The 26,761-nt window shown below is 35.6% G+C and overlaps 1 protein-coding gene across 10 annotated transcripts in view; it reads left to right on the top strand.

The window, feature by feature from the left end:
* Positions 1-26,761, top strand: part of UBR5 (ubiquitin protein ligase E3 component n-recognin 5) — a 79,114-nt gene that overhangs the window by 31,406 nt on the left and 20,947 nt on the right. For 3 of the 10 annotated variants that reach the window (XM_026703511.2, XM_087931570.1, XM_087931571.1), the window contains 29 exons: positions 608-718; positions 1,185-1,339; positions 2,901-3,018; positions 3,402-3,586; positions 4,093-4,202; positions 5,231-5,343; positions 6,356-6,499; positions 7,267-7,378; positions 8,174-8,328; positions 9,089-9,286; positions 9,964-10,174; positions 11,309-11,435; positions 12,122-12,273; positions 12,654-12,749; positions 13,085-13,208; positions 13,418-13,515; positions 14,245-14,393; positions 15,550-15,641; positions 16,576-16,722; positions 16,811-16,929; positions 17,938-18,064; positions 18,176-18,299; positions 18,412-18,572; positions 19,907-20,146; positions 21,716-21,839; positions 22,223-22,334; positions 23,368-23,499; positions 24,749-25,006; positions 25,268-25,536. In XM_026703511.2, the coding sequence (XP_026559296.1) occupies positions 608-718; positions 1,185-1,339; positions 2,901-3,018; positions 3,402-3,586; positions 4,093-4,202; positions 5,231-5,343; positions 6,356-6,499; positions 7,267-7,378; positions 8,174-8,328; positions 9,089-9,286; positions 9,964-10,174; positions 11,309-11,435; positions 12,122-12,273; positions 12,654-12,749; positions 13,085-13,208; positions 13,418-13,515; positions 14,245-14,393; positions 15,550-15,641; positions 16,576-16,722; positions 16,811-16,929; positions 17,938-18,064; positions 18,176-18,299; positions 18,412-18,572; positions 19,907-20,146; positions 21,716-21,839; positions 22,223-22,334; positions 23,368-23,499; positions 24,749-25,006; positions 25,268-25,536 (4,263 nt within the window). Of the gene's footprint in view, positions 1-607; positions 719-1,184; positions 1,340-2,900; positions 3,019-3,401; positions 3,587-4,092; positions 4,203-5,230; positions 5,344-6,355; positions 6,500-7,266; positions 7,379-8,173; positions 8,329-9,088; positions 9,287-9,963; positions 10,175-11,308; positions 11,436-12,121; positions 12,274-12,653; positions 12,750-13,084; positions 13,209-13,417; positions 13,516-14,244; positions 14,394-15,549; positions 15,642-16,575; positions 16,731-16,810; positions 16,930-17,937; positions 18,065-18,169; positions 18,300-18,411; positions 18,573-19,906; positions 20,147-21,715; positions 21,840-22,222; positions 22,335-23,367; positions 23,500-24,748; positions 25,007-25,267; positions 25,537-26,761 lie in introns of all 10 variants that reach the window. The other 7 variants (XM_026703509.2, XM_026703512.2, XM_026703513.2 and 4 more) reach the window with 4 other exon arrangements.

Here is a 26,761-nt window from a genome sequence, read left to right as displayed (position 1 = left end):
ATCTGTCTCAGCTTGGTATTTCAGATGCTCCAGTGGTGTACCCATTGCCGCTATAATTCATTCCATCCATCTTGCGTTTGATCTCTTCTTTTCTTTCCTTCCTCTTACCTTTTCCATCTTTATAGTCTCCAAAAAGTTAGATCCTTGTATAAGGTGTCCCTAGTATAATAATGTCAGTCTGGCCATTTGTGCCTTGAGTGATTTGTTTAGTGATCCATTTGTTTATTTTCTTAGCGAACAATTCTATTTAATGGTATCAAATATATATTTAATAAACACTTATGTGCTATGATTACATCAAAGTGTGACCAAAATCTAGTACTAGTACTATGCAATAAGTGGAGTGATTTGGCATCCAGCATAATGGGAAGAGCAGCAGTGATAACAATGAATTTTTAGCAAGAGCTGCTTGACCTTTTCTGATTTGTAATTCTGTCTTAGTTGAATAGAAGAAAATAACTTTCATGGCAAAAAGTGTGCTGCAGTTCTTGAAGATGAAATTGAGATGGGACAAAATCTGCTTTTTAGTTGACCCTTGGCAGGAAAGTAATGCTAGGAGTTTATTGATGAGTTCATAACATACTGTCTGATGGTTTTATTTCCAAAGAATCCATCAATACATCATCCACGTGCAGGTTCATTGGGATTGACAAATGAGAAGATAATTCTTCTTTCTGCAAATAGCATTAGAGCAACTGTTGCTACTGAAAACAATAAGGTATGAAACATTTGAGAAAACATTTTCATTTGCTTGTTTTTATTAGTTTTTATCATTCTAATAGTATTTTTTATGAAATTGTTATTAAATTTTAATTATTAATTTTATCAGTTTATTGCAAAATAAAGTTAAGGGTTTTAATTGTTGTCAGCTACCCGAAGCTGTATAATTGGTACAGAAATAGTTAAGTAAAAGAGAAACTTCCTTAACAAACAAACAAAAGATGAAGAAAAAGCAGCTATAGAAAGTTAATAAAAACCATGCTGGGGTTTTTCTGCCTTGAATATGCCCCCCAAAACTCTTGCTTCGTAAAATTATTCAGAAAAATTATTTTGTTGTTGTTGTTGTTGTTAAAATTTCATCTCAAACTTGATGGTAACAGATTGTTTATGTTGTGTATAAAGAGTTGCCAGTAATTATTGGTTAATATAAGATTTTGAAATGAAACTATTTTTTTCCCTTTCAGGTGGCTACTTGGGTAGATGAAACTTTGAGTTCTGTAGCTTCTAAATTAGAACATACTGCACAGACCTACTCAGAACTTCAAGGAGAACGGATAGTTTCACTGCATTGTTGTGCCCTTTATACCTGTGCTCAGTTGGAGAATAATTTATATTGGTGGTAAGTGTATATTTCAAAGTTTGAAATATACTTATATGTTTGCAAAGAACAAAAAATCTCTGCTGATCAGCTTATGTAGTTAAGTTTGAAGAGGTTTTTTGTTGGAAAAGCAGTAGGTGAAAACATGATAAAAAAGATGCCAAAATTGATTGTATCTATTAATGAAATGAAACACTATCGTAACAAAGAATAAGAAAAGATCAGTGCCGCCTTCAGTTTAGAAACCATTTTTTTCCCTACAGTAAATTTCTAATTTTTATTGATCAGGAAGATGGAATATTAGAAATTGTAGTCTCAACTTATCTAAAAGACAGTAGATTTATTGCATGTGAGAGAGAAAGAGAGAGGTGCTTGATTAATTTCATTAAAGATTACAACAGGTAATAATAGATCAAACACCAAACATGCTTTTAAATTATTGGGATTTAATGCAAAAGTTGGACTCATGTATTGAAAAATGTTGAAAAACCAAAACTAGGATCTCCAAGTGTGCTCAACAATGACTAATAGATTTCTGGAAGTAAATTTGGGCTGTGTGTTGCTAACTTATTTCAGTAGCTGAGAAGATGGCTGTATTCAAAATGTCCAAATAAACAGCATCATAATCAAACATAATTGTATCTTACATAGCCACAGATGGAACAGTTGTCTGCAGAACTGCAAAATGCTGTCAGGTGCTCACTGAGGATCAGACCATCTGCTGCTAATCACAGACATTTCACATCAATCTAAAAAAGACTAGAAAGGATCAGGTTCCAATGACATAAAACCCCCAAAACATTCCTGAATATGAGGTCACAAACAGTTTCAAAGAGAGAGAGGGAGAGCCTGAGAAAGGTAGAAAAAAATAAAAATAATTGCAAAAGAGAAAGGCAGAAAGAAACAAAGGGCAGGCTGGCTATTAAACCAAGACATAGAAATAGTTAAGGAAAGAAAACTATGAAAGCCAGAGAAGATTTTGGGAAAACTAAAGACCTTAATGGAAGCTTTCAGTGGTAGGCAAGAAGATAGAATATACTAACTTGGAGTATAATCAGATAGAAGAAGACTGGAAAAAATAGGGATCTATTTAAGCAACACAATCATGCATGCACACTTCAGAGTGCTGGATGAAACTTGCTGGGAAAACATTCTGTCTACTTTTTATATATGAAATGTCTTAATTTTCTAATCTTGGCCTCCAGTGACATATTTTCCATAAATTTCATATTTGCCCTTTGTTTCTTTCTGCCTTTCTCTTTTGCAATTATTTTTATTTATTTCTACCTTTCTCAGGCTCTCCCTCTCTCTCTTTGAAACTGTTTGCGACATCATATTCAGGAATATTTTCCATAAATTTCATATTTCATATATATTTCATATGTAAAGTACATATTCTTAACTCAGTGTGAACAGCTAACTATTAGAACCACAATTTTAGGAACTGCCTGATCTAATCTTACCTTCCCAAGTCTTAAAACTTTTATTGGCTAGATATATTGTTTTTATTGTATCTTGTTTTAATTTCTTCCTCTACTTTATTACACCCATTTCATATTAACACTAATATTTTTCTTCTTAGGGGTGTAGTTCCTTTTAGCCAAAGGAAGAAGATGCTGGAAAAGGCTAGAGCCAAAAATAAAAAGCCCAAGTCTAGTGCTGGTATATCTTCAATGCCAAATATCACTGTTGGTACTCAGGTATGTACAAGCTGATTTTTTTTAAAAAATGAACAAATTGAACTACAAATGAGTTGCAGAATATCACTGTATCTCTCAATGGAATTCTTAAGTGGAAGCACCTTGTTTTCTGAACTGACAAAATTTCTGATATCCATAGTATGTGCTGTGCCTGGTAAATATTATATTTGTTTCTCTGCCTTTGTTTTCTCCTTAATCGCTGACTGAGCTATAGTTTTAAGCATGCTGATGGTCTTACTGTTAGGAAACTGTGTCCTGATTATTTTACATTTAAACATTCATGTGTATTTCAGTATCACATTTTTACCTATAAAATACAGTTTTTCCTTCTGATTTTTTGCTGTTTAATTTACTATAACTAGTTCATTATCTCTTTATTTCAGGTGTGTTTGAGGAATAATCCTCTCTATCATGCTGGTGCAGTGGCCTTTTCAATTAGTGCTGGAATTCCTAAAGTTGGTGTTTTAATGGAGTCTGTTTGGAATATGAACGATAGCTGTAGATTTCAGCTTCGATCACCAGAAAGTTTAAAGAACATGGAGAAAGCTAATAAAACTACAGAGACAAAGTACGTGCTCTAAAATATTGTGAGGAACTTCTTGGTCATGGGTGAAAATCTTTGAGAAACATTGAATTATGGGTCTCAGTCTGCTAACATTTTTGACCTACATGGAATTCTGTTTGATTATAATATATACTCTTAAATATTTCTCTGAGGGCTATAGCAAATAATGGATAAAAGCAGTTAGGTAAGCAGCCTTGAATAATGCATACTTTTCAGGGCTTTTGAGTTTTTATTTCAATTCCAGTTTTCACTAAGGACATTTTTTAAATTTATACATTTTAAAGAGTTTTTAGAATTTGATATTAACAATGCTTACTATGTAAGGATACTAGAAAAATGAATAAGTATGTCCAAAGCTTTCACTAATCTTTATAATGAATTTATGAGAAAAAATAGAAATAATGTAAACGGGACAAGAAACAATGAAATGGCAATTCCAGAGTAAAAATATGAATTCTAAGCCTGACTGACTCAAAGTACATGAATTATTTCTTTCCTTGAAATCTTAGGCCTGAAAGTAAGCAGGAACCAGTGAAAACTGAAATGGGCCCACCGCCTTCTCCAGCCTCTACTTGCAGTGATGCGTCTTCAATAGCAAGCAGTGCATCAATGCCATATAGTAAGTTACATGGAAGGAAATAGTTCATAATTGCATTGTCACCAATTTTCCAGTTGTAGTTTTTTATCCATAATTAACATCTAAATAATTAAAATCTTAAAACAGTTATTTGGAAAATGTCAAACTTTTGATAAATTTATAGTTTTTATTCCTTTTAATCACTGATGTTTTCATATTTTCTTCATTATATTGACTATATTTGAATTAGCATCAAGACACAATTGCTCTGAATTCTGCCTGTTGCTTATAGGTAGCGCATGGCCCAATTGCTCCCCTTGCAATCTCCAGCCAGTGGGAGTTACTAATTCATCCCAGCAGTGTGAATTCCATATCAGACATGTAGAACACATTATTAGGCTATTGTCAGATGGATTTAGCTCTGCGGGGAAACTTGTTCTTCAGCTGTTTCTAGTTACTGTAATGTTGCCACTGGTGGGAAATTTTGAACGGTGGCAGTTGAGTAACAAGTATACAAATGGCCTAGTTGTCCTTCTAGTATTAATGGCTTTACAGATCTCTGGTGGGTTAAATATAGAGAAGACCTTTTTATCTGCAATGAAGGTTGTTGCCACACTGTTTGACTTAGAAGACATTGTGGAGGGGGAAGTATTTCACACATTGCAGAATGTTGTGTGGGCTTTCACACATGTATAAAATACTTTTTTCATCTCTGGTTCCTTTATCTGTGGTTGTTAACCTGAAATGGAACTCCTGTAAATGTTAAGATCCAGGTTTATGCAGCTTGTAAACAACAAGCTAGAATTTTCAACAGTTCTGCTTTATTGCTAGGTCCAAATTACAGCCAAACTTTTAAGAATAGATTTAGAGATCAATAAAATATTTAATAGATGAAAGTGCTTTAATGAGAAAGTTTACTTTTATTTATACTTCATATTTTTATGAATATTACCGGTTATAATATTATATATAAATAATATAAATATATGTTACATTGCAGCCATATGCAGATTTTCTAAGATCAAACTTATTTTAAACCCCCGCCCCCCAATTCTTTGTGCTTATTTAAGAACGTCGAAGATCCACGCCAGCTCCTAAAGAAGAAGAGAAAGTGAATGAGGAACAGTGGTCCCTTAGAGAAGTTGTATTTGTGGAAGATGTTAAAAATGTTCCTGTTGGGAAGGTTCGTATAAAACAAATTCCATTTTTGTTTACTTTTGGGAATTGGTTTTCTGCTTTTTTAAATTACATCAACATTTGTTACAGTAAACACTCTGAAATAGAGATGTGTACAAATATTTTTGAACTAGATGCTGCCTATTTTGTATGGGCTTAACCAAAACAAAATGCATTGCAAGCTGCTTCTCTGCTGCAGGATATTATCTATTATAGATAAATATTTTTCCTCTCTAGTTACTCTGCTAAACTAGAGCTGTTGGTTAGTGTTGAATAGATATTTTTATATGCAATAAGGTTTATACGTGATGTAGCTATCGTAAACCACTTAATTAGAATATATCTCTTCAAAATAGCTGATGCATTTTGAGCATATAATATTTCAACATGACAGTTTTAGTTAGGTAATTTTAATGTGTTGGGAGTGGGGAATGCTTTTTGGTTTCGTACTACTTTAAAGGCAGCATAAAAATGAAATATATTTAAACTATTAATCTAGGCAATTATTTGTCAATTTTCAAAGCTCTTTAGTATTCTGTAAGTGAAATATTAGATAACATGCTATGTTACAAATTAAGAAAGATTCTTTGTGTGAAGTAAGATACTAGATTTTTTTTCATCATGTTCTGATAAAACACTAAAATGGTGGCCCAGAGCAATCCTGGGAGCGTAGAAGCTTTTAGTGAGGCTGGAAGATTTGTTTAAACTGAACATGGACTTCTTCAGCAAAAACAGATTATGATACCACTGTGCTGTGTTATTTCGAGTGCATGTTGCTTAGCAAAACAAAATTACATATTACAATATTGTGGTATGCATCTGGTAGAAGAACTGTGTCTGGGACCTTCCGCTTCACAAATAAGGTAGGCAACATCTCTGACATTAAAGGTATTGACTCAAGTTTTATTTAACTATATTTCTTAAAACTTTTAATATCTTTAGTATATTTTAAAACTTAAGTTTTCAACTTTCAACTTTAATATCTTTCATTTTATTCTATTTACATACTTTTGTTCTAGGTATTAAAAGTGGATGGTGCTTATGTTGCTGTAAAATTTCCGGGGACGTCTACTACTGCAAATTGTGCGAGCAGCACTGGTTTAGATCCTGATCCTTCTTCTCTTCTTCAAGATTGCAGATTGCTCCGAATAGATGAACTACAAGTATGTGTAGTAATGAGAAAACATGAAAGTGTAAATGATTAGCAATTTGGTGCTAAGGGCTACAAGTTATCGTTTTCTAATCATCTTTAAAAAGATGTCGGCTATAGAAGATGCAGCAATGAGCAGATAATAGAAGGGACTGAAGAATTGATAATGTGAAACCTTATATTTCATGAAACTTGATTATTATTTTTTTTAAAAAAAATCAGCTATGATATAAATGAGATTTTAGAATTACTCAAATTCTATCTTTTAAACAAAAACCTGGGACCATTTATAAAACTGCAGTAAATTCAGAATAAGCAGAAAAAAATATAACTTGCTTTTAGTTAATATATATAGCAGGGGTGTCAAACTGGCAGTCCGCTGGCTGGATGCGTCATGCACAGGCCACGCCACCCCAGTTCTGCAAAGGGGGAAAACATCACAAAACATGTGATGGCAACGTGACGTCGTGAGTTTGACACCTGTGATATATAGGATATAATAATGGATATTTTGTTAGATTACAATAAAAAGAATATATCTAATGATGAATGATAAATTAATATTTTTAGCCAGAACAACTTCAAACAATCCCCATTATGTTGAGTAAATGTCAGGAACAATGAATGGAGAGAAGGAATTAATTTCTAGCACCATGATACCCTATTTGTCACTATGCAAGAAAAAATAGCTTGGCTGAGACTCCAGAAGAATCTCATTACATTCTGAATAAGAGAAATGATTAGATACAAGTTAACTGAATTAGAGTCTATTTGTTACAGGTGGTAAAAACTGGTGGGACGCCAAAAGTTCCAGATTGTTTTCAGAGAACTCCTAAAAAACTATGTATTCCAGAAAAAACAGAAATTCTGGCAGTTAATGTAGATTCGAAAGGTAGGTGTGAACTTTTTTCTTCCTCACTTTCTTGGCTTATCTATAGTTTAATAATAGACAATCTGTGACCCTTTGGATCATCCTTTCAGAGATATTTCCTTACCCTTAATGCCATAAAAAAGACAGAATTTCTTCACTGGAAAAGTTATGACATATTCAGAGATGTATCTATCTTACAAATAGCCCATGGGGAACCTATGGCACGCATGCTAGAGGTGGCACGCAGAGCCCTCTCTATGGGCATGAGAGCTGTCGCCCCAGCTCAGCTCCACTGCGCATGCACCTCTCACCAGCCAGCTGGTCTTTGGATCTCTGCTGCACATTACGTGGGGGAGGGGCATGGGGACACACATGTAAGCGTGGGGGCATGCGTGCATGCATGGGGGGTGCATGCACATGCATGAGAGGACAGGGCACATGCACAGGGAATGCATACGTATTGCATTTTGGGGATTTGCATGCGTGTGCTTTGGGCACCCAGTGCCAAAAAGGTTGCCATCACTGGATAGCACAATCAAACATCAACAGAGGAAATTCTTTATGACATTTTATATTATGCTATAAATTGTTTTAAATTTTAGGTCATAAAATATTTCATAAATTTTACCAAGTTTTAATTCCATAGGAGTTGTAGGTCCTGGATTTTGGATTCATTCTGTAAATTAGGCCATTTGAGGTACCTTGGTTCAAAAATTGTTGCCTATTATGAACTGTTTTGCCCAGTTAAAGGTTATAGGAACAAGATTTTAAGTAGTATATAGATATGTTAAAGTAGCATTTTTTTTCACTTTTTAGGAGTCCATGCTGTCCTTAAGACTGGAAATTGGGTTAGATATTGCATTTTTGATCTAGCAACTGGAAAAGCAGAACAGGAAAATAATTTTCCCACTAGCAGCCTTGCTTTCCTTGGGCAGAATGAGAGAAGTGTTGCTATTTTCACTGCTGGACAGGTTTGTTTTTATTCTGAATACTTAGAAAGGGGCTTTAGTGCAAACTTGAATTATTTTGAACTATGTCTTTATAGGGAAGCTGTCAATATTCTCTATCCATATACAGGGTGCATAATTGTTCTCTATATTTGGAATGCAAGGAATGGGAAAGGAAAGAAAGTTACAAATATTTAATACTGTCGAGAGGGTTTGTCTAAGCCTATGGCACAGTTTAGTGGTTGAGGGGGGGAAATGTTGGGAAGTCCCCTCCTATGACATTTGGAAATATTTCATTGGTGAATATACAATCCCCACACAAAATAGGAACAATCATTGCCATCATTCCTAAAATTTGTGATATTGTGATATCTATATTACTGGATGAAATAGTAAAATGTGTGCATATATAATCTTTTATACAGATGGGATTATTCACTTATTTAAGTTGGAATGACATATTTGAAACACAGAGTATTGCAGCTTGAAATATTTTTCATTTGAAACATTTTTCATATTTATAACAATTGCCCTTAGTTTGTGATTGCGTTGAAGTCAAAGGGGTTGTGTCTAAGATGAGTTGAGCTGGGTTTACTTCATGAGATGATGCACTGCTGGAGGCCACATTTGTCCTGTTGTTAAAATAGGCAAGAAGGCAAAAATATTCAACCAAGAAGAATAGCTGGTAGATGAGGAATGTAAACTTTTTTGTAAAGTATTAACTGAAACAACAAGGAAAAATTATTAGAATTTTGTATGTCATGACATTTTGCTTCTTACATAGGAATCACCAATCATTCTTAGAGATGGAAATGGCACTATATATCCAATGGCAAAAGATTGTATGGGTGGAATAAGAGATCCTGATTGGCTTGATCTTCCTCCTATTAGCAGTCTGGGAATGGGAGTACATTCCTTAACAAATATTCCTGCTAATTCAACCATTAAAAAGAAAGCTGCTATCATCATAATGGCTGTTGAGGTAATTAAATATATTGAACGTGCCACATGCTAAATAAATAATTAAATATATCAAGCAAAGTTAGAGTTGTATCTTTTAGTAATTTACTCACTTGGTTTGCATTCAGTGTTTCATAGATATTCTTAAATAATGATTTTAATCAGAGTTCTAGGCTTTATATAGATTTCTGCTATAGTACAAATACTTTGATTAAACTAAAGCTCTTTTTCAAAGTTATATAGTTGATTTCTGAAGAGTTGTACAATTTAAGTAATCATTACCTTATAAAGTTAAAGCTAGAATCTTCAAAAATACAGTCCGGTAATTGCATATTGTTCTGCTTTGGTATTTTATATACTGAAAATTAAAACAGACATTTTATCTTCTTTCTCGTCAGCAAGCATTTGGCTACAATCAGAGATTTTAAATGTACATTATATTACCATTTCGAGGAAGTAGATTTCAAAGGGCCAAAATTTACTAGCTTTCATATTACTTTTATAGATCATGCACTTTTGACTGAAATCATTACTGGTAAAATTAATTAATTTATGAAATGCAACATTAAACTTTTATTAACTGTATTACTGGCTCATCCCTTTTCATGGAATTCAGAACAGCAAAATAGTTTAAAGAAATACACTGCATACAGTTAATATATACTGAGTAATGGTACCTGGGGTTTTTTTGGGGTACAGAAGCAAACTTTAATGCAACATATTCTGCGATGTGACTATGAGTCCTGCAGACAGTATCTTATGAACCTCGAGCAAGCTGTTGTCTTGGATCAGAATCCACAAATGCTACAGACATTCCTTGGCCATCGATGTGACGGAAATAGAAATATTCTGCATGCTTGTGTGTCTGTGTGCTTTCCAACCAGTAATAAAGAAACTAAAGAGGAAGAAGGTAAGCTTAACAATCTGATGCAAATTCTTCTGCACATTGTTGAAAGAAGGGTCCACTGTTATTCAGAAATCAATCTTGAAATAGCTTTGTACATGTATAGACAAATTAGTCACTTTGAGAGTCTTTGAGATTCAAAAGTTATACCCAGGGCCAGCACAACTACCTGGGGAGGTAAAAGTGGACACAGTGACATGAAGCACTTTAGTTTTAAAGCCAAAAATTGGTTTCAGAGCAGCATGGACCTGCATGCCACAATTGTTGGTATCTATTTAAGCTGCATTTTTTCACTGGATCAACAGTCACCACCTTAATACAAGCATGTAATTTCCTGGAAATTACAGAGGATAAATCTTTATACCCATTTGAACTGTCTAGATCTCCTGATTTTCCTGGCACTTGACAGCTGTAGAGTAAAGGAGAAAGAAAGCTAATTTTGGTCCCTATTCGCTAAATCATTGATAGGCAACTTAAGAGTTGCTTGTGACCCCTTAACTGCATCGCCAAAATTTAGTGGCGAAACTTCTGATTTCCAATGATATATCATCTCTGGGGTGCGGTTTTTTGGCGGGGGGGGTTGTTTTGTTGAAATAACAAAATGGCTGCCTTAGGCTACTGGGAGATTATTTGCACTTTCATTTCTTAAACTTTCATGCAAAAACAGACTCAAATACATTCTGGTAACATTACATGGAGGCAAAATGATGATGATGATGATGTCAGCTACTTTCTGCAAATGTTACCCAGCGCTGCTTTAAATGCCCTGTAAACTATATTTGAGTCTGTGAAAATTGTGACCTCCGAATGCATCATTACATTGCTAAGAGATTGAAACTCACATTTACTGAATGTGCCACAAAAGAGCTTAAGTTGCCTTGATGGCCATTAGTTGACTATAAATTATTTAACATGCAGATTCTTTCTGTGATTTAAATTACCCTAACCTTCTGATCTGTTGAAACTTTATTAAGTAAACTTTTATTCCTCTCATTATTTTGCATTTGAGTAAATATTTGATATCAATATGCTATTGATTTCAAATTAGGACATTTATATAATAATGACAAATACATCTGAAAGAGCAATGTTTTAGCCATAATAGCAACAGTTTTGTCAAGGTTCTTATTTATGCTTCAGAAGCAGAGCGCTCAGAAAGGAATACGTTTGCTGAAAGATTATCTGCGGTTGAGGCTATTGCAAATGCTATTTCAGTGGTGTCAAGTAACGGACCAGGAAATCGTGCAGGTTCCTCCAGCAGTAGAAGGTAGGTTAGTGGTGATGATAATGTTATCCTTTCAGTTGAGTCTTACTTTTAACAATTCTATGGGCCAGGTCGCTCCGCATCTTCCACTACTTCTTTGAATTTTCCTATGTTCTGGCTGCTGTCAGCTTTGATGCTGTCCAGCCACCGTGTTCTTTGATGGCCCAGTTTTCTTTTACTACTAACTCTTCCAAACATACTTGCTTTCTCTACTGAATAAGCTTCTTGAGAAGTGAAATGTTTTCAAAAAAGATATCAAGAAAGTCCAGTTGCCTTTTGGAAAACAAAACAAAACACATTTTGGACCTTTGAATTGTGATGTTGGAGAAAATTGTTGTTTTTAATACTTAATATTATTATTGAGTAATGTAATGTGGATGACAAGAAAACTGCCACATTTCAGATTAAGTGAAATCAGGTTTGATTGCTCAGTGGAAACTATAATGAAAATAACATATATTTTGGACATGTAATATAAAAGTAGGATTCACTGGGGAGAGCTGATACTTAGAAATTTCAAAAGCAGTTGGAAGGAGAGCCTAGTGAAAGCCAAGAGGGATGGATAGTTTTACTTGATGACAGAAGTATGAACTGAGAAAAATTTACCAGCTTAGCAGGCAATTTTGGTAAAGTTATATATATTTTTTCTAAAAATGCACCATTATTTATGACCTCCTTTTTATTGTTAGTTTGCGACTGAGAGAAATGATGAGACGATCTTTGAGAGCAGCGGGTTTGGGCAGACACGAAGCTGGAGCTTCATCAAGTGATCATCAGGATCCTGTTTCTCCTCCCATAGCCCCTCCAAGCTGGGTTCCTGATCCTCCAGCAATGGATCCTGGTAAGATCCTGAGATATTCCTCTGCATAATTGCAGATTCCAAACAAATGTTAATGGTATGCTGGAGGAACCCTATGGCAAGAGTCATGTAAATGAAAGACATATATACCTAGTATTAAAAAGTATAATAGGTATATAATATAACCTATTTGACTGTATGCAATATTTAATGAAGTGAAATTACCACATGGATGTTTATATCAATTGTTGCTCATTTTGGGCTTGTTGCTTGCTGTTTGCTAGTTACTTTTAGACTTATTGAATAACCTTTGACTAGAAGAAAATTTAAGCAGTGATTTTTTTTAATTAATATGGGGTTGTTGTTCATGTTGGAATGTATTTTATTTGTTGATGTACATACTGCTATTCTGTTTGCTAAAGATGGTGACATTGATTTTATCCTGGCTCCTGCTGTGGGATCTCTTACCACAGCAACAACTGGCACTGGCCAAGGACCAAGCACTTCTACCATACCAGGTGAGAGAACATTATTTGATATGCTTAAATATATGTCTCTGCAAATAGATTGTGTAGGTGTATTTACCTAAAGAACTCTACTAGTGTACTAGCTACTGTTTGCAAGTATTTCTGTAAGTCTTACAATTATATTCCATAATAATTTGCATGCATTAAAATACGTTGTCAGTTAAAATGTTGCTTCAGAATATAAAATCTCCAGTCCTTCTATTTCCACTAATATTGATAATTTTGTCATATCACATTTCAAGTATAGTTGCAACGTCAGTCATAATTGTCACAGCAAGAAAGCATCTTTTAAATTGTGGTTTTCATCCATGTTTTCTCATTTGTAGGTCCTTCTACAGAACCTTCTGTAGTGGAATCAAAAGACAGGAAGGCCAATGCACATTTCATACTGAAATTGTTGTGTGACAGTGTTGTTTTACAGCCATATCTCCGGGAACTGCTATCAGCCAAGTAAGGGTCCTCTGCATTATTCCTGCTTTTTCAATCAAGCAGCTAGGTTAAATTATCTGTCCTCATATTCCCCTATGTATTTTTGAAAATCAGAACTCAAATAAAATGTATGCTGTTTTTTAATGTCTTTACAGTGATTATTTTTTAAAAAAAATCTTTCCTGAAGATATTTGAATTGGAAAATGACATGGCTATATTTTTACTTGTAGGGATGCAAGGGGCATGACACCATTTATGTCTGCAGTCAGTGGCAGAGCATATCCTGCTGCAATTACTATTTTAGAAACTGCACAGAAAGTTGCGAAAGGTATGGACATTTTTTTTTAAAAAATGCTAATGATTTAAGATTTTTTTTGGGGGGGGGAGTTTGACACATTTTATAATATAGAATGAATAGAAGATTTCAGCTTTCTTGTTACTTGTCTATATTACATGGATTATTCCCTTCTGTGTAGTTGGATTAATTCAGTTGAAGGAATTTTAGAAAATTTATTTCTTTACCATTTATGTAGTGGATTATATTTTAATTGAGACCCAGGTTGTAGAGTGGTTAAGGCATCAAGCTAGAAACTGGGAGACTGTGAGTTCTAGCCCTGCCTTGGGGATGAAGTCATTTAGGTGACCTTGGGCCAATCACTTTCTCTCAGCCCTAAGAAGGAGGCAATGGCAAACCATTTCTGAAAAATTTGCCAAGAAAACTTCAGGGATTCGTCTAGATAACCTCTGAGAATCGGACATGATTGAATGAAGAAAAAAAACTGTTTTCATTACTTATTGCCATTTTTTCTTGTTGACTTACTTTTCAGGTAGTTATTAAAGGAGAGTGTATAGCAGTTCCTCTCAATAAAGATAAATAGTCAGATGACAAACTATTTCTAGGAAGAATTTAGTATAAATATCGCATAATATGTAACTGAAGTAAACCAATGTTTCCTTTTCACTATTGCAGAACTTCTGAGTGTTAAGGTTTCTAAACCTTTAGTTCTGATGTTTAATTTGGAACCTCCCCTCCTCTTTCTGCTCCTTCTTTTTAAAGCAGAGGCAATGTCAAGTGAAAAAGAAGAAGACGTGTTTATGGGAATGGTTTGTCCAACTGGCACAAATCCAGATGATTCCCCTTTGTATGTTTTGTGTTGCAACGATACTTGTAGTTTCACATGGACTGGTGCAGAACATATAAACCAGGTAAATTTAGAGACTCTTGGAGTCTTTAGGGTTGTCATTTTTCTCATTTGTTTTTTGTTGCCAGGTTAAACATTTTTATTTCCTCAAGTTTATAATTTATTTTTTAAAAATCCACATTTGTTTTACTATTGCTTTCTTTCTTTTCCATTTTCCATGCAGACTAGAACAGTTGAACTTGGTTCCTTTTGAAAACTCAGTCCAGATGTGATTATTCTTGCAATAAATTCATTAATTTATGTTTAATTTGTTTCCGTTAAAACTATGAGTAATTCAGTATTAAGCCATTGATAAGCAAGAAGATGTTAACTTAGATGTTACCCTGCCTTAATATTTGTGTGCTAAATTAAAAATCTGATCTTGGGTAACATTGAGAAAGGAAACAGTGCTCAGTTGATGTTTAATAATGAAAAGGGACATACAGATAATAAACCAGTAGAGGGACTTGGATAAAATTCCTATATGGATTTACAAAAGAGAATCTATTCAAATTGTGAAAAGAAAAGACATAAAAGAAAAAAAAATCTAGTTAAAACAGATTAAAAATCCAGATTGTTAAAAAGTAAAGGGAAGTAACCTGAAGTTGGTTACTTCATCAAGGTTAAAATAGATAGCTTGCTATCTTTGGCAATCCTTAATGGAATTTTGCTAACAGAATGATAGTTCTGTTTAAAGTTTTGTTTATAAATAAGAAATGAGACATGGGAAGAAGAGTTATTTTGTTGTATTTTAGGTGAAATTTAAGGGATGTTATTAAAATTGTTTTATACTTGCTGTGACGAAGGGGAAAGTTACTTCTTGATATGTTTTTTTCTTTACTATATTCTTATTTGTTCCTTATTTTCTATTTTTTCTGGGGCTTTATTCTTTTCTACAATTTTTCTTTTTCCTTTAACGTTTTTAGTTCATGTTAACTTTTGCTTTTTTAATTGTAATGCTTAATAAAATTATTGCAAAAAAAGAAAGTAAACAGTGCTGAAAATTAGCACAGTTTCAGAAAATGTGTTTAATATCCTTAAAGTAGTCACTGCTGCAAATGAGAAAAGCAAGTCATAATTTACGCCAAACATCCAGCATACTTCCGATATCTATATGTAGAGAGAGGGGAGAAGGGTGTTAATTTTACTTTTTCTAAAATGTGGTTTTCCTCCCATTTCAGGATATATTTGAATGCCGAACATGTGGTTTACTGGAATCTCTGTGCTGTTGCACAGAATGTGCACGAGTGTGCCATAAAGGCCATGATTGCAAGTAAGTTTATGTTTACTTCAATGAATATCACAGATTCTATAACTACACCCATTTTAGTGGGCTATAAACACAAAAGAGCCATCACAACACAGTTATTCACTCACCACTACTCACCACTATTCCACTATTCCCCGCTGCCATTTCTACTCCTACTCCTATTATTCCAGCTACTGCTTCTGTTAAGTTTTGCTAGAGAACATTACTTCTTTCTAGGTGTTTTAGGTTACGACAAGCTGCTTTACTTCCATACACGAACACAGACCCTCCACACCCAGCTGTTGGTCCAGCTTTTATATCCAGTGATGTTGTGCTGGCTGGGGAGAGGGCTGAAAGAGACAGGGCAATAGTAGCACAAGTACTGGCCATTTTCTGGACACCCTGGTCTCTCACAATAAGGTTTAGTGATCTGCTGATCAAAATGGTTCTTAGGTATTTATATTGTTAATATATGGAAACATAAGACACAAAAGTTGAAATTGAAGATGTGGAGCCCATTTCTGTTGAGGGGAGAAGATGAAGATTCACTCAAGTCAAGATTAATTCTAAATAACTACATGGCCTTTGCTGTTTTCTTTTCTTGGCAACAGCGTGGTAGCTTGCCATGGCCACTTTCTGAAATGTTTTCCTACTTTCCAATCAAATGCAGCATGGTATGACTTGAGTGTCTTCTATCCAGATGTCAACTGATCCTGCTCTCTCTCTCTCTCTCTCTCTCTTTTCTGTTTAGACACAAGGGTTTGAGTTTTCCATCTCGGCAACATTTGCTATGTATTCACAAGTACATAGGCAAGGGACAATTTACTCTTTTTCCTAACTGTTACTCTTAAATTAGTACATTCTTTTACACATGACCATAAAGCCCACATTTTTAGATCTACATTTCATATTGATATGAAAATCGATCATAACATAATTAAAATTGCCTCTCTTTCAGGCTTAAACGCACATCACCTACAGCATACTGTGATTGTTGGGAGAAGTGCAAGTGCAAAACATTAATTGCAGGACAGAAATCTGCCCGTCTTGATCTGCTTTTCCGGCTGCTTACTACTACAAATCTTGTCACCATGCCAAATAGTAGGCAAGTGGCTGTTTATTCCAAATGGGAAAAAGTAATCTGGGAAAATTTATAGCAATCTTTTTTTTTTACACTTCTCTTTGTGTTCTAGGGGGGAACATCTTCTACTGTTCTTAGTACAGACAGTTGCGCGACAAACAGTAGAGCATTGCCAATACCGGCCGCCAAGAATCAGAGAAGATCGTAATCGTAAAACTGCAAACCCTGAAGGTAGGTCATTCAATGATTTACAAAATTTTCTGCTATAGTCTTCCCTGTCAAGATCTCCCAGTACACGTAAGAGGAGGAATAATATCTAATATAAATACTATTATATTAACTATCTTAGGCTTCTCTTTCCATTATTTTCCTGCCTTACTTAGGATGAACTTTAGCTATTTTTATGTTGCATTTCCACAGTTGTCTTCCCATTCTGATCTTAATATTTACTTCTCCCATCCTCTTTCTAGTCTAGGAGTATACAACTTCTGTAAACTGAACCTGTTTTTTTTGAAGGTCCACTCCAAATTGACAAAATTGCCCTCTGATTTGGAGAGGTCAAAGGCATTTTTAAGATGTGAAATGGAAGACCTAAGCATCTGCAATACTTAGGGCATCCATTTTGTTCTTTAATTCACTAAGCCTCAAAATGCAAAAGAAATTCTACATGAGCCAGAAAATAAGTATCCTATCCATAGATGTCTCTAAGTCCCAAACATATTGGGAAAGCTCTTCCTGCTTTGGGACAGGAAGGCATCAAAACAATGCTATTACCACCAATTTAATGTTTTTGCCATCCTCTTACAGAAAATAGTGGAATATTTTTTATTGTTTCTCAAATTAATTTATAGTGGCTTTTCCAGACTCTCTTTCAACAAAACAGTAGATAAAAATGGAAGGGAAGTGAGAGGATGTAGCAGCAGATCCAACCATATAACTTTCCTGATTTCCTGAGCAGTTCAATTCACACTTGCAAGCTTACCAAACTGGAAGGACTTTTATTTCTTCCATTAATAGTATATAGCTGACTATTTCACAAATGTAACTCTGGATGGTTCACAATAAAAACAGTTTAAAAAACTATAATAAAAGTAGCAATGTTTAACAATGTGGCCATCTCAGTAAGTTTCCATTTCTCTAAGATCCCCAAACCTGTTGACATAACTTCACCTAATAATTATGGCAAAGAATATTCCTTTCTGGAAACACTATTGACATCTTCTTCTATTTGTATCTTAGATTCAGATATGCCTGATCATGATTTAGAACCCCCACGATTTGCACAGCTTGCTTTGGAACGTGTTTTACAAGATTGGAATGCCTTGAAATCTATGATCATGTTTGGCTCACAGGAGAACAAAGACCCGTGTGTATAGATACCATGTTTCAGTTTCTTTGAAAATTTGCTTTGTGTTATAAACGTGCAACCACATTTTGTTCTCTTTTTTCTCTCCTTTTGCTTTTTTCCAAGTCTTAGTGCAAGCAGTAGAATTGGTCACCTTTTGCCTGAAGAACAAGTTTATCTTAATCAGCAGAGTGGTACTATTCGGCTGGATTGTTTTACACACTGTCTCATTGTGAAATGTACAGCAGATATTTTGGTAAGGCGTATGTTTCTTTTTTCTTTTGGTATGCGTGGTACCAATTTTTCAATTAAAAGATCATATAGTAATTTGCAAATCTAAGCTGTGGTGTGACAGTTGTTTTCTTTAGCTTTTAGATACTTTGCTGGGGACACTTGTCAAAGAATTGCAAAACAAGTACACTCCAGGTCGCAGAGAAGAAGCAATTTCTGTTACAATGCGGTTTCTGCGTTCGGTAGCTAGAGTTTTTGTAATTCTTAGTGTGGAAATGGCTTCCTCAAAAAAGAAAAAGTAAGTTCTTTTTTTTAAAAAAATATTTACTTAAATTAACATTGGGGTAAGAACTGCCACTGTATTTTAAAATTAGGTATACATTCATGTAGGCTTTTTTATATGAACCTCAAGCTTCAGTTCAGTATAAAAGAAGAACAGAGAACGACCATCTATGTTTTGTTGTAAATAGATGTCCCTTTCACATGGAAAACTTGTGACTCACTAGCTTTTGTCAAAATGGGAGCAATTAAGAGAATATAATAGTCATTTCCATTAGCTTTAAGCTGTCTGCTTGACAGCTATTTTGATTTTATAAATTAGATGGAAATGTAGCATATTATGCCTCTGATCATTACTATTTTAAAGACTATTGACGTGTTTATTGGCAGAAATAATTCAGCATCATGTCTTCTACTTTATTTATTTATTTGTTTATTGTTTAAAATATACTTCGTTGGTGCTTTTATACTTGTCAGATCTGTGGGTACGTGCATTGGAGAAACTATCCATCTTTTTAACAAGAGCTGAGCAAACTGGTCTGTAGGATTGAATTAAGACAGGAAGATATATTTAATTTAAATATTTTGCTGTTCTTACTGCTTTTCATTTTTCATGGGGATCACATAGTCGGATAGATAGGTTCCTGGGACCAAGTTTACTATTGAAGAAAAATAGACAAGGGTAATTGGGTAAAGAATAAGGAATTATTTTAGTTCTATATTCCTAGATTTATCTACTAGCAAAATAACAATTTTGCAAAATGTGTCACAGGTGGATTTTTGCAAGAGTTTGAAAGATGACAGCAAGATAATGATATACTAGCATATTGGATACAGCAAGGGAGTAATTAAGGGTTGTTGTGAGGAAGAATCATGGATTTGGAGAAGCAAAAGACATAATTGAGTGATCTATCAAGATATAGCAATAAAAAACAGGAGATATGGAGCAAAGTCATAAAGAGATTTAAATAAGGATGAGGAATCACACTGGAGTAAGCAGGAAGCCAGAATTTAAGAAGGGAGAAGTTTATTTAATTAGAACGAGAGAAGTGATTAATTTGGGAAACAGAATGCTGGATACTAATTAATTCTGGATAATGTGAGAACAGTTCAGTAGTTCTGAGACCTGATCAGACTTTTGACACATTTTTTTCTTTAAAAGGTTTTTTTTTTTTTTGCAGCATTGTGGGATGAGATACAGCTTGACCATGGACTGAATTTAAGGAGAAATTGCTGTAATTACATGGGTAGCAAAAGCATTAAATAAGAACAGTCTTGATTTATACATCTTTTATATTTTGGTCCCTTTGGAATTAAGATTCCTTCATTTTCCCTTTCCCAATTCTTTTCCAGCAACTTTATTCCGCAGCCGATTGGAAAATGTAAGCGTGTATTCCAAGCTTTATTACCTTATGCTGTAGAGGAATTATGCAATGTAGCAGAGTCCCTCATTATCCCAGTTAGGATGGGTATTGCACGTCCTACAGCACCTTTTACATTGGCAAGCACAAGTATAGATGCCATGCAAGGCAGTGAAGAGCTGTTCTCAGTAGAACCTCTTCCTCCACGGCCATCTTCTGACCAGTCCAGCAGGTAAATGTCCAGCACTTAGCTTATTATGATTACATTCTTCTAAATGCAATGCCATATGCTCTTTGTCAGGTTGTCTTTGGTACAGGTGAGTTTACTTTAAAGTAACAAATGACAACCCCACCCCCAAAACCCTGTATAAACACATACAAGCAGCCAGTAAAGGACCTGGTTCACCAGTGTGATATAAATTAAAAGAATCCAAAATGATGCGTTTCTGTATATTTTAGAAGGACAGCATAGCTGAGGATCCCACAAGTAATCCTCAACTTTTGACCTGTCACCTTTTGACCTGCTTGAAATTACGATGGGCTTCCCTGGGGTGCTTAAGACTCAGTTCCAATGCTTCCCCTGGTCACGTGAACCCACATGGGGCACTCGGCAACTGGCATACATTTATGGTTGTTCACAGCCGCCTGCCATCACCTACCTGCATTTTACAACAGTTTTGCTGAAAGCTGGCATTTTCATACAGTTTTTGGCAAAACGGGTCTATAGTGAACCCCTGGTTTGCTTAATGACTGCTGCAAAAAAGAAACCCAGGCCATGGTTGTTGCTGTTCACTTCTACTACTTCCTTAGCTCCAAAACTGGATCCAAAAAGGCTTTTCAGAACTTGCCTGGTAGAACAGCCTGCCAACCTAATTGACCCTTGCCACTCTTCCAAGCTACATTGGGGTTGATTTCACCGAGATACCTTATCCAGAGACCCAATGCTTAGAAAAGTGCCACAAGTTTTCTTCTCTATTTGTTCATTTTTATCTTTTGAGAAAGAAGAACATGGCTTTGTTTTCCCACGCTCCCAAGTGTGCAAAGGAGAGAAAATCAAAGAGTAGCATTCTTTTTTGTTCTGCTTCCTTGTTCCTATTTGGAAAGGAGGATCAAACGGAAACATGCAGTTTGAGTGATGTTTAACATACACCCAGATGTTCAATTGAGGACTGGGACAGTCCTTCAGCTCTGGCTCTCTTATTGTGGTTTCACGATGAGAGCACTGGAGGGAGGACTCAGCAGGCACTAGTTTTTGGAAATGGTGTCTTTATCAGATTGAACGTAACTGGAACCCTGTCAGTTATCAAAAGTAATTTGCAACTCTGTCACTATCAAATTTGCTCACAGTCCCCAATCCATTTTGGGAACCAGTGAATTTTTGTAATCTAAACAGAAGAAGCAGATTCTTTGGAGATTAAATGATTATACCCCTGTTTGATTTGGAGGACTCCAACTTTCTAGCCTCCGAACTTTCTGGCCTTTGCTATGGCACTAAAGACCTGGTGCTTCCACTGGACACAGAGTGAATTTGTGGGACGACGAGCCCATCTTGTTTTTTATTAGAAGTTTGCTAAGCACTCCAACAGTGCTTGGGTTGATTTTAATTTTCTAAAAGGTGTTTTCCAGTTTTTTAACTCCCCAGAGATTGGGCAGGCATATAAAGTCAGTCAGGCAATAAAAATAGTCACAGAAAAATCTTCTCTCCATTGATCTGTTTCATGTTTGATATCAAAATTATTTTTACGAGTATTGCTTTATGTTTGTATTTTTAAAAAGGCTTTCTTCTCCCTTCTCTTCTCAGTTCCGGTCAATCACAGTCCTCCTATATCATTAGGAATCCACAGCAAAGACGGATCAGTCAGTCTCAGCCAGTTCGTGGCAGAGATGAAGAACAAGATGATATTGTGTCAGCAGATGTGGAAGAGGTTATTATAATTGTTTTCAATACACAATGTTGTATGTATTTCAAAACCAATACTGGTTTAGAATAATGTGAATTTGGTAAGCATGTGCACTTTTGCCTGTAAAGTTATAGAATTGTGCTTCATAAACACATCTAATTTCGTACACAGAAATATAAAATACTAGAAACATTGTTCTGTGGACATCTAAGTATCCTGGACTCTTAAAAGAACAGTATGGCCTGTTGTGTGCATTTCATTTCTCTTTGCTTTGGGAAATTCTGTTTGGCAGTTCTTGAACATAATAAAAAGCACACACGTAAAATATCCATAAAGAGCAGTTTTATATCCACAATAAGTTGTAGGTCATAATATGTGTGACTTGATATAATGCTCTTTCATGCCAGGTTGAAGTAGTTGAAGGAGTTGCAGGAGAAGAAGATCACCATGATGAACAAGAAGAACATGGTGAGGAAAATGCAGAAGCAGAAGGCCAGCATGATGAACATGATGAAGATGGTATGCTTTATCTCTGTCTTTGGTTGAGACTAGGCATAGATATGGCCTTCTTCAAGGTTACTCAAAGAATGCCATAACATTTTCACTGAGGTTTATTTTCAAGCAAGTCTGTGTTAAAGTGCAGCATAAATTATCCTTGCATTAGTTGTATTATAAGTTAATAAGAACTGACCTTTCATATTGATTTCAGTTCTTCAATAAAAGATTGTAGAATGTATATCTTTTATTTTTTTTTAAATACAAAAATACAAAACCTAAAACCACCTTCCATTTTATATACATACAGTGTGTCAGTTGGTTACGAATCTTTTATGCTATCTTTTTGTTGTCATTACTCACAATTTATATCAATTTTCACATTGTCTAACATATGCTTATATATTTATCAGTTATAAATCATCCATGACTAAACTATTTATTCCATCGAGATATTCCAAATTTTATCTTAAAATTCATGTTATACTTTCAACCAATGTTTATATATATCTATATTATGTTTTATATCAGTCTATTAAATTTCTATCACAGAATTGCCTAGTCTATTACATTACAATGTCTTTTTGTCCAACCATTGATCAAACAAATCCCATATCATATAAAAATGTTTAGCTTCTTGTTCTCTAATTTCAAATGTCAATTTACTCATTTCAGCACAGTCCATAATTTTCTTAATAACTTCCTCCTGCATAGGTATTTTATCGTATATCTTTTATTTTAACACAATAAAGTCCGCAGTTCATCTTACTTTACCATAAAAGTGGTAAAAATAATAATTCAACTTGTATATCTATCAAAAGCATTTAAAAGAATCATATTTACTATACAGCACATCGCCAGCTTGTTCAGCTAGGGCTAAGAGAACTCCTTTTTGTTAGAAGCAGGAACATGGTAGAAGAAATATACAGATTTCCAATGTGATGGTAAATAGTGGGTGTGATTTAAACCAGTTTTATTAAAAAAAATCTGAATTATTTTGTAATCTAAAATACAGTGTTAAAAAAAGTTGCGTACATTTCATTATACGCACCATTAGGAAGCGATATGGAGTTGGATTTACTGGCGGCAGCAGAAACTGAGAGTGACAGTGAGAGTAATCATAGCAACCAGGATAATGCTAGTGGGCGCAGAAGTGTTGTCACAGCAGCTACAGCAGGATCAGAAGCAGGTAATGTGTTTTGTGTCAGCTTCATTTTCCTGGGCTACCCAAATACAGTACATCGAAAAATATTGGGATAAGAGTTGTTTTTAAGTTTGAGAGAATGTTTGAAAAGTGAGAGATATTTTGTCTGCATATTATCTAAAGTAAATATATGCCCCAAAGACTCCGATTAAGAGAGTTGCTTTAAATTAGATTGTTGGAAAAGTGGAAAGATGTTTTGTCTGCATATTATCTAAGGTAAAAAGATGCCCTGAAGACTCTGAATGCCTTAAAAAGTTGGATGGTTTGAAAAGTGGACAGATACTTTGTCTGCATACCGTGTTTCTCCAACAATACGGTCTCCACCAATAGGAAGGCCCAGCATGTTTTACTGGCATAAAATCAAATTAAGCCCCTCCCCCCAAACTAAGGCCTATATTAAACATGTGAAATGGGGGAAATGGCGGGAGGGGGGGGGCTTGCCGTTAGGAAGTACTTTTGTTGCATACCCGGATATGGTGCTGCCTGCGATGGTGGGGCATTTCCTATTGGGAGACCTTCCGCCACCATTGCTTTCCCTTCTCCCTTGCTGCGCCAAAGGCTGCGGCGTTGCTCTAAACACTGCGGCAGCAAGGGAGAAGGGAAAGCAACGCTGGCGGAAGGTCTCCCGATAGAAAGTGCCCCACCAACGCCGAGGTTAACATCCAAGTTGTTGCCGCCTGCCCATCTGAGGATGCAAGGGGGGCGGGATTAAGTCACCCCTGAAAAGACAGCCTAGCCGTTTTTTCGGGGGTCAAAACAAAATAAGGCCCGGCCTTATTTTGTGAGAAACACGGTATTATCTAGGGTGTAAAGATATTCTGATGCCTCTAGTATATTCCTTATGCTAGAAAATTGAATATAAATGCAAAAATAAACCTTGTGAATGATGTACTTGGTACGGTATGCAAAAAATAGAGTTTGTCTATTGTTACAATTTTTAAAATGACTTCATTATATATGCTGGAAACAGGGATGTCCAGTTTTCCAAACAAGGCCGATCTAATTGAAGCAAATGAGGTAGATCAGTTGAAATCAGGTTGGGCAGTGTGCATTCACCTGCTGTTGGACTATAACTACAGTGATCTCATATCATTGAAAATACTAAGGCTAGTGAAATTGAGGTTCAATTGTTCAACTGAGTTGCTTGTCTTTGCTTTGAAGAGCCATTAAATTGCCCTTAGAAGATTTGCTCCTTCATAAACATGTGACTTTTGGGTATATGCTTTTTTCATAGGAGCTAGTAGCGTACCAGCCTTTTTTTCTGAGGATGACTCTCAATCAAATGATACCAGTGATTCAGACAGCAGCAGCAGCCAGAGCGATGATATTGAGCAAGAGACCTTTATGCTGGATGAGCCACTAGAGCGAACAACCAGCAGCTCTCATGCCAATGGTGCAGCCCAGGCTCCCCGCTCCATGCAGTGGGCCGTACGCAACACCCAGAATCAGAGGACCACTAGCACCGCACCATCTAGTACCTCTGCTCCAGCAGGTATTTCAAAAGTGCTCTTAAAAAAAAAAAAATCTAGTCTGACATTTTCCGATTCACTAATTATTTTTGTTCTTAAATGTAGATGCAAATTTTTACATGGTGTGATCTTGCAGAATTGTCTTTTTGCCTGTCATGTGATACTCTCTGTTGTTTAAGAGCCACATACTAGCAGGACAAAATGGAGGTTCTGCTTTGGTATAAATACTTGGGTTTACTTTTGCCTATTCTTCCCACAATGCTCTTTATTTTCCCTCCCTTTAGCTAGTTCAGCAGGCTTAATTTATATTGATCCATCCAATCTGCGCCGGAGCGGAACCATCAGTACCAGTGCAGCCGCAGCCGCCGCAGCTCTTGAGGCGAGCAATGCTAGCAGCTACCTAACATCCGCAAGCAGTTTGGCAAGGGCGTATAGTATTGTGATACGACAAATATCAGACCTTATGGGACTAATTCCCAAATACAATCATTTGGTATACTCCCAGATCCCAGCTGCAGTGAAGCTGACATACCAAGATGCTGTGAATTTACAGGTACGATGCAGTATGCTTTCTAGCTATATTAAAAAAAACAACACAAAAATCTGTCCTTTTCTCATTCAAACTCATAAGTCCTTTTCTCTCAATAAATAGTTACTCATTTGATCAGAATCTATTTACTTGCCTGTTATTACTATTTTTCTGATTTGCTCTATATGCATCTTGCCTTGTTTTGAAATTACTGGGAGGAATTTCCTCCTTGCATTATAGCTGAGAAATTCCTACAGTTCTTCAAGATGTTCTCAAGCTCTGCCAAAATAGGTTGGATCTACATACTAGCAGTGGATATGCCCAAACGCAAGCATGCATACAACGCATGAATCTAAGCCAGTGGTTCTCAACCTTCCTAATGCCACGACCCTTTAATACAGTTCCTCATGTTGTGGTGACCCCCAACCATAAAATTATGGCTCGGTTCCTAAGACCATCGAAAATACGTGTTTTCCGATGGTCTTAGGTGACCCCTGTGAAAGGGTCGTTCGACCCCCAAAGGGGTCACGTCCCACAGGTTGAGAACCACCGATCTAAGCCTTCCTACATGCCTATTCATTTAGCCAGTTCAAATAACTAGAAGGTATCTCTCTCTCTCTCTCTCCCACTATTCAGCTCTACAAAACGGCACAGGATGAAAGAAATCAAAGGGAGACTTGGGTGTAAATAATTGCAGGACTCTGTGGTCTGCAATTGTGCAGAGGAAAATACACATGCTGATAGGGAGATAATCAGGCAGCCTGCTAAAGATATGCTACTCATTATTAAGGGACCTTCTTTGCACCAAGTTCTGCTCTCTAGCACCTACAGTTTACTTAGTTTATTTCAGTCTCCAGCCAGTTTTGCAAACCTATTTTAAAAACTTCTGGAAGCTTAAGCCTTAAGATCTTTCAGTCAGAATGATTGAATAACAAAGAATGCTCGATAACATTTCCAGCCATTGTTCTTCTTTTGCTACTTTGCATTCACTGATGCATTTCAAAGAGTAAAATCCTAGCAGGAGGCACTTGTGTGTGCCTGGCATGGATTTCTGATTGGTTCTGTGGTCCAGATTTAGACCAGTTAGAGATTCCTTATACCTCTTTCCAACATCTGGTTTCTTGGTTGGCAAAAAACATGATAAATGTCTGCTTGTAAATCAGGAAGTTAATAAAAGGAAAATTTGAGAAGCAATTCAGTGCTTCCAGAAATGTAAAAAGAAATAGTATTAGAAAAGTTATCATCTACT

The sequence above is a fragment of the Pseudonaja textilis genome, chromosome 3, assembly GCF_049901715.1.
Source record: "Pseudonaja textilis isolate UNSWEBS1 chromosome 3, rPseTex1.2, whole genome shotgun sequence".
Lineage (NCBI taxonomy): Eukaryota > Metazoa > Chordata > Lepidosauria > Squamata > Elapidae > Pseudonaja > Pseudonaja textilis.
The sequence above is the reverse complement of the archived record's forward strand: the minus strand, read 5'-3'. Positions and strand labels throughout refer to the sequence as shown.